This window comes from Arvicola amphibius, chromosome 12 (assembly GCF_903992535.2).
Source record: "Arvicola amphibius chromosome 12, mArvAmp1.2, whole genome shotgun sequence".
NCBI lineage: Eukaryota > Metazoa > Chordata > Mammalia > Rodentia > Cricetidae > Arvicola > Arvicola amphibius.
The window spans coordinates 51,664,048-51,676,367 of record NC_052058.2 but is presented as its reverse complement, the minus strand read 5'-3'; the positions used below and the strand labels follow the sequence as shown (position 1 = coordinate 51,676,367).

The following is a 12,320-nucleotide window of genomic DNA, read 5'->3' as shown; positions in this document are numbered from 1 at the left end:
TTGTCTTCTCGCAGCACCAGGGAGCAAGCCCCGGACCTAACGCATGGCGGACTAGACCACTAGCCCTGAGCTCCCATGTTTTTCTACAGGCTCTAGGGTTTTTTCCTTAAATCGGTGTCTTTTTACTTGAATTTATTCTGAAAATTAAGATTCATCCCTAGAACAATCAAACGTATTATTAAGAGCCACTGAATGGTTCAGTGGTTGGACTGCCACCCCTGATGACCTGAATTTGAGCCCCAGAACCCACGCAGTCGAAGGAGAGAACTGGGTTCTGCAAGCTGTTCCCTAACCTCCACATGTATGTTGTGGCGTGTCCCCACCTAACGGCACACTCACATACACTTGCACATACAATCTGTTAGAATGAGTGATGGGAACTGTGTTACTGACTAGCTAAATACTTCCAGGAGTTCCTAGGAGCCGATACAATGTCCTCAGAGCTGCTCTCTGGCCTTGTCAGGACTTGAACAGCAGAGATAAGTTTCTTAGTGAGTGTTGGCATTAACCAGAGCCCTATGCCCCTAAACCCTGGCTCAATGTTCTCCCATTCCCAAGCCACCAAGCATTATCCTTTGTATGGGGCCATAGTCTAGAGAATTTCAGGCAACACAGTTATGTGGTTTTCTGAGTTTTGGTCATTAGTAGTTCCTTGTTCTCAAAGTTTTGGTTTTTCTGTCTCTAGTCTACCCCCAGGTACAATGAATGTACCAGCAGGGTAGGGGACCCACCTTCCAAAACAAAGCAAGGCAAGTCCTTTGTAAGTGAAGGATAGTGCAGAGGTGTGAACAGTTATCCTCTCTTTGTCTAAATCAGCGGTTCTCAACCTTTCTTAATACATCAGCCCTTTAATGCAGCTCATATAGTGGTGACCCCCACCATAAAATTATTCCGTTGCTACTTCATAACTGTAATTTTGCTGCTGTTATGAATTGTAATATAAATATCTTATATGCAGGATATCTGATAAGTGACCCCTGAGGAAGGGGTTGCGACCCACAGATTGAGGGCCACTGGTCTAAGCCATGGCAGTCAGAAAGCATAGCTTTCTCAGTGAGGGCAAGTGTGTGGGTTCTCTGGGAAGCCCGAACCTTGTTAAAGTGGTCCTGCAGTACAAAAGTTCCTCCTGCTCGGAAGATGAATTCTGGTAGAAATTTCCTCCAAAGTGGGATGTCCCCAGCAGACACAGGCAGAGGAAGGGTTTTTTTCTCTTTATGTTTGCCTACTGTCTCTAGTGCCAGAGCTTGTGATGTACATGACCTTGGGTATGAAACGTTCTAAATCCTAGACTGATGGGACATTGGGTAATTAACTTCCCAGCTCAGGAGTCTGAATCACAGTAGCTCGCTGCACTTTCTAAGGGCATCCTGTAGTATAGAAGAGTCATCTTGAAGCTGAATTTTTGCAGCCATCAGCTCATGCGAGATCCATAACCCCCGACTGCAGATTTATGCATGCCTGTTCTTTGCGGATTGTGCCAGCAATTCTTTTTTAACCTCCAATGTTGAACTGGAGCCCAGAGCCCTAGGTGTGCTAGGTAGGTGTTCTGTCACTGAGCCACACACCTTTCTCCAGCTTTTGTACCTTGAATTTAAGAGACAGCTCCTTCAGGGAGCTTTGTGATTACTTAACTTTCAGGGGGAAATGTCAGTCACTTGTAGCATTACAGGTAATGATTCTCCTTCCCTAAAACATATTACGTGGGATTAGTCCCAACTTGTAACTTTGCTTTTCTCTAGTCTGTTTGTACTTTGTGTGTGCCTTGTGCTATTCAAGGCCCTAAGAAAGAACGTGAGTGATTATTCTTGTCCTACAGAGTGTGCTTCTAGAAGAGAGACGTGCCAGCAACTGAAGGATGCTGGGAAAATCGCTTCTAGTGACTAAGCAGCTAAGAGGACAGTCGGATGAGCAGAACAGGGTTACGTCCTCTCGGCCTCATTGCTCTCATCTGTGAAATGGATACAGTTCCTCTCTTGATTAGTTATATATTTTTTTTTGCATCACAGCATAGATAGGACTTTATTTTTATTTTTTTCTTTTACATTCAGATTGTGAAGATCACCCGCGTTTATTCTTTTTTTTTTCCCTCATGGTTTATTTTTTGATTAGTTATATTTTTAATTTTATGTGTATGAGTGTTTCGCACATGCATGTATGTAAGTACATCAAATCCATGCCTGTTGCCTGAGGAAGGCAGAAGAGGGCATCAGATCCCCTGGAACTTGGGTGCTGAGAACTCAACCCAGGTCCTCTTTAAGAGCAGCAAGTGCTCTAACTACTGGGCCATCTCTCCAGCCCCTCATTTGGCCATTATAAGATGCTTGCCTGTAATTTCAGCATTCAAGAAACTGAGGCAGGAAGACTGTGAGTTCCAGGCCAACCTGGGTTACATAGTGAGTTTCAAGCCAGCTTAGGTTGCATAACCAATCAATGAAAATAAAATATTGTAAATCTATAGAAAACTTGAGGGAATAATACATCATAGTTAACATTTCACACATATTACTTTCTCTTTCCTGAGCTTTTAAAAGTGAGTAGTGGATACCAGTCTGTACACGCCCCTTCAAAGCTTGGACATGTCCCCTAGGCATGACAGCCTGCATTGTCCACAGCTACAATTTGTCCAATGTTCAAGAATGGTAGCACTGTGCATCCTAGTACCATCTGATACCCACTGGGTACTCAGATTTCTCCAGTCATCCTGGCAATGTACCCTGCAGTTTTGATTTTCACTTTTTGAGGCCCACAGTCCTCCAGAGTCTGCCTCCTCACATCTAGTTGCTACATTGGTTTTGTTTTTCTTGGCCTCATTCAGGATCTTTGTCCTTTCTGAGTCTTCCTCTTTTCCCCTGGGATGGCTTCAGTATTGTGCTCATGTCTCCCAATCTCTCATTCAGGATCCTTTCCCTTTTTGCGTCTTTCTTTTTTACCCCCTGAGAGGGCTTCAGTACTGTTCTCTCTCCTCAGCCTCTGCAGGTGTCAACCAGCCTTAGAGAGCAGGATGGATCTCGATGTAGTGAACATGTTTGTGATCGCGGGTGGAACCCTGGCCATTCCAATCCTGGCATTCGTCGCTTCTTTTCTCCTGTGGCCTTCAGCACTGATAAGAATCTATTATTGGTAAGTCAGGTGTAAAATGAAGGTTTGTAAAGTATCATAGTATCCTCATCCCCACTTTGCCTGGTCACTGTTACTTGTCATTGTATCATGAAATACTTTAAACTCAGAAAAGTTGAAGGACATCTGTTTAGAAATCTTTTAGGTTTAAAAAAAATTATTTTTATGTGTGTGGGTGTTTTGCCTGCGTGCGTGTCTATGCACCCTGTGCTTGCTTGACACCTACAGAGGCCAGAATAGGATGTTGGGTGCCCTGAATTTGGAGTTACAGACTGTTGTAAGATGCCATGTTTGTGATCCCCTGAAACGCAGTGAGTGCTCTTAACTACGGAGCCATCTCTCCAGCTCCTCTTTGGGATTTTAAACGTGTTCTTGAACTGGCGGCTACTTCAAAGCAGGTACACTGTCTTGAGTTTCTGACAGCATGCTCGCCTTCAGGACCACTCAGTCTCCCAAGGCATGGTGTGCTCTCCTAGCTACCAGCTGCAGTGATGTCACTGGGACATGAACTGGAAGCTCAGAAATGCTCAGTGCCAAGTGCATATGCGGCACCGAATGCTTTAAGGTTTACCTGTTTTGTTTGGGCTTCAAGAAAGGATCTCAGTAAGAAGCTGTGGCTAGCCTAGGATTCTCTGTAGGTCAGGCAGGCCTTGAATTCACAGAGATCTGCCTGCCTCTGCTCTGGGAGAGCTAGGATTGAAAGCGTGTGTCAGCACAGCCGTTTGGTTTTGGTGTTTTGAAATAAGAACCTGTAGCACAGGCTAGCTGCAAACTTACTATGAAGATGGCTTCAGATCCTCATTCTCCGCCTCCCAAATCCTGGGATTACAGGAGTGTAGCACAGGCTAGCTGCAGATTCACTATGAAGATGACTCCGGATCCTCCCAAATCCTTGGTTTACAGGAGGGTGCCAGCACACCAGCCTTGCTCTAGAATTGTTAACTAGTAAGGTGAAAGAGACAAATGAAGCTTCAAAATATCTGCTATTCTCACCACCTTCACCCCAGCCCATCTTGGTATCATCTGTATTTTCCTAAGACAGTAAATCTGCACCTTTAATCCCAGCACTCGGGAGGCAGAGGCAGGCGGATCTCTGAGTTCGAGGCCAGCCTGGTCTACAAGAGCTAGTTCCAGGACAGGCTCCAAAGCTACAGAGAAACCCTGTCTCGAAAAAACAAACAAAAACAAAACAAACAAAAAAGACATTAAATCTGTGTTTTGGGTGTTGTTTTAAATTTTGTATTTATTATTACTGGGGAAACTTTTATGCCGCAGCTCATCTGTGGAGGTCAGAGGACAATCTGTGGAATTGTGAGTTCTATTGTTGTTACTATTTTGAGATAGTGTCTCATTGTAGCCCCAGTTGGTCTATACTCCCTGCGTAGCCCACCCAGATCTTGAACTCAGGATCCCATTTCTGCTGCCCAAGTTCTGGGCTTGCAGGTATGAGCCACTACACCTGGCCTTTAAATCCGTTTATTTACAATGTGCTATAAATGGCTTCACTGTAACATGGAAGATTTGCCGTGAAAAGTAACTAAATGTAAAAAAGTAAAAATAAACACAGTTACCTTAAATCGTCTCACTAAATGTTAGCCTATCTATTGTTGCCTATTAAAGAACTGAAGCCAGGGCCTGTGCATGCCAGGCAGGGCTCTAGCACTGACCTGTATTCCTAACTCTTAAAAAGGTTAGCATTTGGAAAGAAAGTGCTATGCTTCATTGATTTTTTTTTTCCTGTGCCACTGCCCACTTATGAAATACAGTACCCTCCCCCACCCCCCTCATGATGAAATGAATACTGGGTCCTCTCCATACTGTAGATAAAGCCCGGGAGATTTATCTGGGCCTTGGGCAGTTAGAGGGAACTTACGCATGTGGACCCGGAGGCTGGTGCCCTCTCTCTGCCCTCCTTTCTGGCTGCCTTTTGTTTCACTGGCATGTGGAATTTTCCACCAGCTGCTCAGGCTCCAAGCCTTGGAAAGCAGCAAATAGAACAAAGCAGTTTATGATCTTTCATTCTCTCTGCCTTTTCTGCGTGGGTGGGGCTGTCTCCCCTTCAGAGGGCCACCCAGGACCCTCCTCTGCATTGGCAAATCAGACCTTTCGCTGCTGCCTAAATGCCACTGTCAGTGCCGCGTTGCCGAGGCACCTGGGTAGTTCCTGGACTTGGAGAGGTCAGAGCCAGGTCTCCACTTCGTGACCCTGCCAGGGACCTTGCTCCTCCACACACACAGACGCCATCATTGTTAAACAATTGAAGTTGAAACAGAAAACGCAGTTTGCAGACGTGGACCATAACCATGGATATGGCTGCGTGCTGATGTGTGGTTCCACCCATCGTGGGCGAGAACCAGCCTCAATGACGTGGTAGTCTCCCGACCCCCAAGTTCCCTGGACTCTCAAAGAGCACGTTTTCGGAACCGGTATCAGAGTCGTTTTAAATTTTTTTTGTTTGTTTTTCAAAGAGGAGAAAGACCTTAGCAAATGTTTTACTGTTTTACCAAGTTCTAGTTGACGATCGTTATATGAAAGCGAGCGGTTGGGTGGTTTTATTGTATTTATTGTACTGTCACAACCGCGCCGCCATCTTAGATCTTTTCCACCTCCCCAAAAGTTCACACTATGTAAACTTGTGATCCTCCTGCCTTAGCCTCCCCAGTGCTGGGATTACAGGCTTATCCCGCCATGGTACCAATGTTGAGGGTGATCCCAGGTTCCTCGTGCACTGGTCTGGGTCTGTACCTCCCAAACCCCAGTTGAGAGTCCGGCCCCAGTGGAGCGGTGTGAACGGATCTGTGAGAAGGCGAGGTTAATGCAGTTCTGCTGAAACTGACTCATTACTACATGGAGTTTGTCACTGTAAATCAAGGCAGTACCTTGTATTTTATGATTTTGGTACATGGCTCCTTGCCTTTTGGCTTTCTGCCTTGACTTGAAGCAGCAAAAAAGCCTTGACCAAAAGCCAAGCAGAAGTCGGTCTTGGACTTCCCAGACTCTAGAGCAGTGTTTCTCAACCTTCCTGACGCAGTGACCCTTTAATACAGTTCCTCGTGTTGTGGTGAGCGCCAACCGTGAAACTATTTTCACTGTTACTTCATCGCTGTAATTTTACTACTGTTGTGAATCGTAAAGTAAGTATCTGAATCTACAGATAATTAGAATGAATAGGTGGATTTGGGGTCTGGGTAGGGAGATGGTCCAGTTGGTTCAGTTCTTGCTACACAAGAATAAACACCTGAGTATGGCTCTCTAGCATCCACAGAAACAAAAACAAATAAACAACTGGGTGAAATATCAGACATCTGTAACCCCAGGTCTGGGAAGCAGAGATGGGAGGATCCCATGGGGCTTGTTGGCCATCATTTTAGTGACATCAGTGAGTATCATATTCAATAAGAGGCCCTGTCTTTTGAAAAATAAGTAAGAAAAACAATTGAGGAAGACACCTGGTACATTTGTACATGCACCCACTTACATGTACATGTGCACACACACACACACACACACCAGAAGTGAATTTGGCTAAGTTGATGAATACAAAATCAATAGCGGGTGCTAGAGAGATGACTCAGTGGTTAAGAGTACTCATTGCTCTTGCTAAAAGAACCTGGGTTCGAGTCCCAGCACCCACATGATGGCTCACAACCACCCCAGTTCCAGGGGATGCAACAGGAAAACTTGCATGGTATACATACATGCACGTGAGCAAACTCTTCATACACACAAAGTAAATAAATAAATCTTTTTAAAAAAATCAATAACCAAAAATCAGAAGCATTCCCATATGACAGAAACAAACAAATGAAAGTGAAAATGAAAAAAGAAAGGTAAATGTTTCTACTTACTCTAGTGCCAACAGCTCTCAAATACCTAACAATAAATCCAACGACTAGCGTGGACGCTATGGCGATGGTGAAATGGGAAAAGGTGCTAGCCACACAAGCCTGATGAGCTGCGTCGGTTCCCTGGAAACAAGGGTGGACGGAGAGAACTGACTCCCAAATGTCCTCTGACCCCCATATTCTCATTGCAGCACACACACACACACACACACACACACACACACACCACCACCACCACCACCACCACCAACAACAACAACAACAACAACAATAAATTTCAATTTTTAAATAATAAAAGTAATAGTTTCTTCAATCCCATTTATTTATTTATTTATTTATTTATTTATTTATTTTTGGTTTTTCGAGACAGGGTTTCTCTGCAGCTTTTTTAGAGCCTGTCCTGGAACTAGCTCTTGTAGACCAGGCTGGCCTCGAACTCACAGAGATCCACCTGCCTCTGCCTCCCGAGTGCTGGGATTAAAGGCGTGCGCCACCACCGCCCGGCTCAAAAGATTTTCTTATTGTAGAGATGTCACATTTTCATACGATGGCCCCCTAAATTAAGTGACTAGCTGTCCTAAATGCCAGTAGGTTTTTCTGGTGGCCTTTGATAAGCAGTGTGCTGGTTAGTTCTTGGTCAACTGGATACAAGCCAGGATCATATGGGAAGAGGGAACCTCAACTGAGACAAGGCCTTCATTAGGTTGGCGTGCTCTTGATTAATGACTGATGTGAGCAGGCCCGGCCTACTGTGGGTGGTGCCACCCCTGTGCAGGTGGTCCTGGGTTGTATATAAGAAAGCAGTGAGCAGCGTTCCCTCCATGGCTGCTGCTTCGTTTCCTGTGTCCAGATTCTTGCCTTGAGTTTCTGCCTTGGCATCCCTTGAAGGACTGTGGCCCAGGTCATGTAAGCCAGGTAAACCCTTCCCTCCCAAAGTTCCTTGTGGTTATGGATACCTATCACAGTGATAGAAAGCAAAGTAGAACAATTAGATTTTTTTTACTAGTTTCAAAATGTTTAATTTTTATATGATCCTTCAAGTTGGCAGGAAATAGTATTAGCCTTATTTTACAGATAAGACTAATGGTTAGATTAGATTGGAACTGACCTCTTTTCCATGAGGGCAGTGAGCTAAAATTAATGTAGTTTGTCTCGAGTTTTAATTTCTCTTTTAAAAGTTTCGATTAGCATGTACCAGCTATACGCATTAGGGTGAGTGTCATTATGACATTTCTATACATATCTATAATGGACATATCTGTAATGATTGTGTTCACCCCTTGCCACCCTCTCTGTGTCTCCTCTCTGCTGCTGTCCCTCCACTGTGTGTGTCTGAGTATTTATCTGCATGTGTGCATATTAAATTGTGTCTGCCTGGTGCCCATGGAGGGCAGATGAGGGAATCAGATGCCCTGGAGCTGGAATTATAGATGGTTATGATCTGCCGTGTGGGTGCTGGAAACAGAACCAATGTCCTTCACAAGAGCAGCCTGTGCTCTTCATAAGGAAAAGGACAGGGCCAACTAATCAGGGCAATCTTGAAGAATGAAATGAGATGATTTATATTACCAGCTATCAGGAATAATTACAAAGTTACGAAAGTCAAGTCGGTGTGAAACTGGCACAGAGGACAAACAGAACAATGGACTGGAGGTGTCTGGAATCGATGCACAGAGATACGGAAAGTGTACTGTGTTAGCAAGAAATCCAGCTGGGGGAAATGTAAGTGTGACTCTTGGTAGGCAGAATTATTCAATTCTGCTCCTCAAAGATGCCCGCCCCCTTCTCAGAGACTGGTGACTATGACAGTGTCGTGGTCCTGCTAAATTACAGCGATGGTATATGTTGTATGCAGCTGACTTCAGGACACCATCCACAGGGGTCTAATCTAATCTCCTCAGCCCCTAAAAGCAGAAAGACGCAAATCTCCACCACTACCTAGTGCTGTTGTTCATTTGAATCAGAGGGCGCCATCCAGGGAGGAACACGGTTGGGTTGGAGGAGGCAGAGAGTTCTCAACTGCCAGCCAGCAAGGACCCAAGGACTTCGGTCCTGTACCCACAGAGAACTGAGTTTTGCCAACAAGCTGAATGGGCTTAGAGCTGAATGAAAGGCAGGCTGGCTGAGGCCTTCATGTCAACACTGTGAAACCCTGAGCAAGGTGCCTGGCTAAATTCAACTCTCACCTGCACAGGTGATCTAACGAAGAGGGTGGGGGGTAAAACTCCTCCAAGTCTATATGTATGAATGTATGTATGTATGTATGTATGTATTTATTTATTTATTTATTATTTTCTGCAGCCCATCTTCAAATTCATAGCCTGAAAATCAAAGATTTTCAGATTATAGGTCTTTGTAAATGTTCAACAAATCTTAAGAAAACATAGCTTTAAAAAGAAAACATAGGGCCGGGCGGTGGTGGCGCACGCCTTTAATCCCAGCACTCGGGAGGCAGAGACAGGCGAATCTCTGAGTTCGAGGCCAGCCTGGTCTACAAGAGCTAGCTAGTTCCAGGACAGGCTCTAGAAACTACAGGGAAACCCTGTCTCGAAAAACCAAAAAAAAAAAAAAACAAAAAAAAAAACATAGGTTTGTTGATTCCCCGTGGGAAGCCTTACCCACTCTGAGGAATGAATGGGACATAGGAGTGAAGAGGGGGAGGAGGGGAGGGAAGGGGAACTGTGGTTGGTGTGTAAAATGAATAAAAAAAATTTTAAAGTAACTTGGTTATTTCCAATAAAAAAGCAAAAAAAAAAAAAAAAGAATACATAGACAGGTATTTTTCTTGACATTTGAGGTAGGCAGAATCGTGATATAAAGACTTCTAGCCATAAAGGTTGTTCAGTTTAGGCTGGGTGGATGTGGTGCATGCCTTTAATCCCAGCACTTGGGAGGCAGAGGCAGATGGAGCTCTGTGAGTTCGAGGCCAGCCTGCTCTATAGATCTAGTTCCAGAACAGTCAGGACTACACAGAGAAACCCTGTCTCAAAAAACAAAACAAAACAAATTGTTCAGTTTTATTGTATTATCTTAAATGAAGAAATAGTGTTAACCAAAAAGACCAAGCTAGTGTGTAGCTCATTTTGCTCATTTTGTGTGCCCAGCATGTACTGGGCACTGTGTTCAATCCTGAATCCTTAGCACAGTTTCTCCCCAAGGGAAGACTATTTAGGAAGTAAAAATGCATACCAAGGTTGGCATTATGTATTTGCAGTAAGTCTGTTCATAAAGAACTTGCACCCAGCGTATATAAAGAATTCCAGGGCCTGGAGAGATGGCTCAGCAGTTAAGAGCACTGGCTGCTCTTCCTGAGGTCCTGAGTTCAATTCCCAGCAACCATGTGGTGGCTCACAACTGTCTATAAGGAGATCTGGTTTTATTTATTTATTTTTTTTTTGGGGGGGAGGAACGGTTTATTTGGCTTATGCTTCAACACTGTAGTTCATTGAAAGAAGCCATGATAGAAACTTCAGTAGTGCTGGAACCCAGACCCAGGAACTGATGCAGAAGCCATGTAGTGTTACTTACTGGCTTGCTCATCATGGATTTCTCAGCCTGATTTCTTCCTTCCTTCCTTTTTATTTATTTTTTTTTCTTTTTTTTTTTCCTCATGGTTTATTTTTTTTTATATTTAAAAATTTCCATCTCCTTCCCTCCTCCTCCCCCCTCCCTCCCCTCCTCCTCCCCCTTCCCTCCCCTCCTTCTCCCCCTTCCCTCCCCTCCCCTCCACCCATACCTCCCCTCCCTCCCTCTCAAGGCCAAGGAGCCATCAGGGTTCCCCACTCTATGCTAAGACCAAGGTCCTCCCAACTCCCCCCAGGTCCAGGAAGGTGATCGACCAAGCTGAGAAGGCTCCCACCGAGCCCGTCCATGAAGAACAATCAGAGCCCAGAGCCATTGTCCTTTGCTTCTCAGTCAGCCCGCGCTGTTGGCCACACTCAGAGAGACGGGTTTGGTCGCATGATCCATCAGTCCCATTCCAACTGGAGTTGGTGATCTCCCATTAGTTCTGTCCCACCGTTTCCATGAGTGAACGCACCCCTCTCGTTCCTGACTTTCTCCCTCATGTTCTCGCTCCTTCTGCTCCTCATCGGGACTTTGGGAGCTCAGTCCAGTGCTCCAATGTGGGGCTCAGTCACCTTCCCCATCTGTCGCCAGCTGGAGGTTCCCTCACGGTCCTGACTTTCTTTCTCATGTTCTCTCTCCTTCTGCTCCTCATCAGGACCTTGGGAGCTCAGTCCGGTGCTCCAATGTGGGGCGAGATCTGGTTTTAAAAAAAAGAATTCCTCCTGTAGTTCTAAAAAAAGAGCATATAACTCAGAGATAGAAAAATCAGATACTTTACAGAGATGGTATCTGCTAGACAATTAGCATAAAGGAACTCAAAACCACAATAATTCTAAATACTTGCTTAGTGTTCAGATCTGAACTGAAAACAAAACTCAATGAGAGCCTATTTATTATCTGCCTATCAGAAAATCTAAAGTTACAAACAAAAACAAGAGAGATGGCACAGCAGTTAAGAACTCCAGTTCCAGAGGATCTCACTCTTTCTGGCCTCTGAGAGCACCAGGCATGCATGTGGTGCACAGACATAGATACAGACAGAATATCCACAATCCATACACATAAAAATAAATATGCTTCAAAAACAAAACCAATTTGATTAGCAATTCTAAGTGTTGGGGAAAACATAGTGGTGCTGCTTCAATGAATGGCTTTGAACTGGATGTCTGAAACAATGGAACTGTACTTAAACTGTCTCCTGGTTCTGGAGGCCAGGAACATGGAATTGGGCCTAGTTCTCTTTGGTGGTTGAGGGAGACTCATTCCTTGCCTCTTCTGAGTTTCTGCTGAATGCTGCGTTCCTTGAGGTATGACTACATTATGCTGGTTCAGCCTGTTCCTGCACATCCTTCCTGACGTGTTTTCTAGTGCTGGGGAAGGAACCTAGGTTCCCTTTGGCATCTCACTGCTGTGTCACGTGCCCAGCTCTTCTGTTTGTGTTTCTGTGACCTAATTTTTCTTATTCATTAAGGTTTCCTCTATCTCCCAGGTACAAATTAATCTTGTAATAATTAATAGGCCAATTTAAAAAATTCCTGGTGGGTAACACCAGATTGCTTCCTAGAAAGGTAGGGCATTAGAACTGGTCTAAAAGAAAAAAGGAAAAATCCTATTATTCTAATTTGAAAGTCTACATACACAGAGGCTATAAAGGAACCAGAATTTCAGGGCTGGAACAATGGCTCAGTGGATAAGAGCAACTGGCTGCTCTTCCAGAGGACCCAAGTTTGATTCCCAGCACCTAAATGAATGCTTGCAACCAAATGTAACTCCAGTTCCTAGGAGATTCAA

The 12,320-nt window shown here is 44.6% G+C and overlaps 1 protein-coding gene across 3 annotated transcripts in view; it reads left to right on the top strand.

Annotated features, from left to right (window-relative positions):
• The window catches only part of Abhd6 (abhydrolase domain containing 6, acylglycerol lipase), a 50,394-nt gene that overhangs the window by 18,829 nt on the left and 19,245 nt on the right, over window positions 1-12,320 (top strand). For all 3 annotated transcript variants that reach the window (XM_038348980.2, XM_038348981.2, XM_038348979.2), the window contains one exon: window positions 2,968-3,120. In XM_038348980.2, the coding sequence (XP_038204908.1) occupies window positions 3,002-3,120 (119 nt within the window). In that variant the 5' untranslated portion in view covers window positions 2,968-3,001. The remainder of the gene's footprint in view (window positions 1-2,967; window positions 3,121-12,320) is intronic.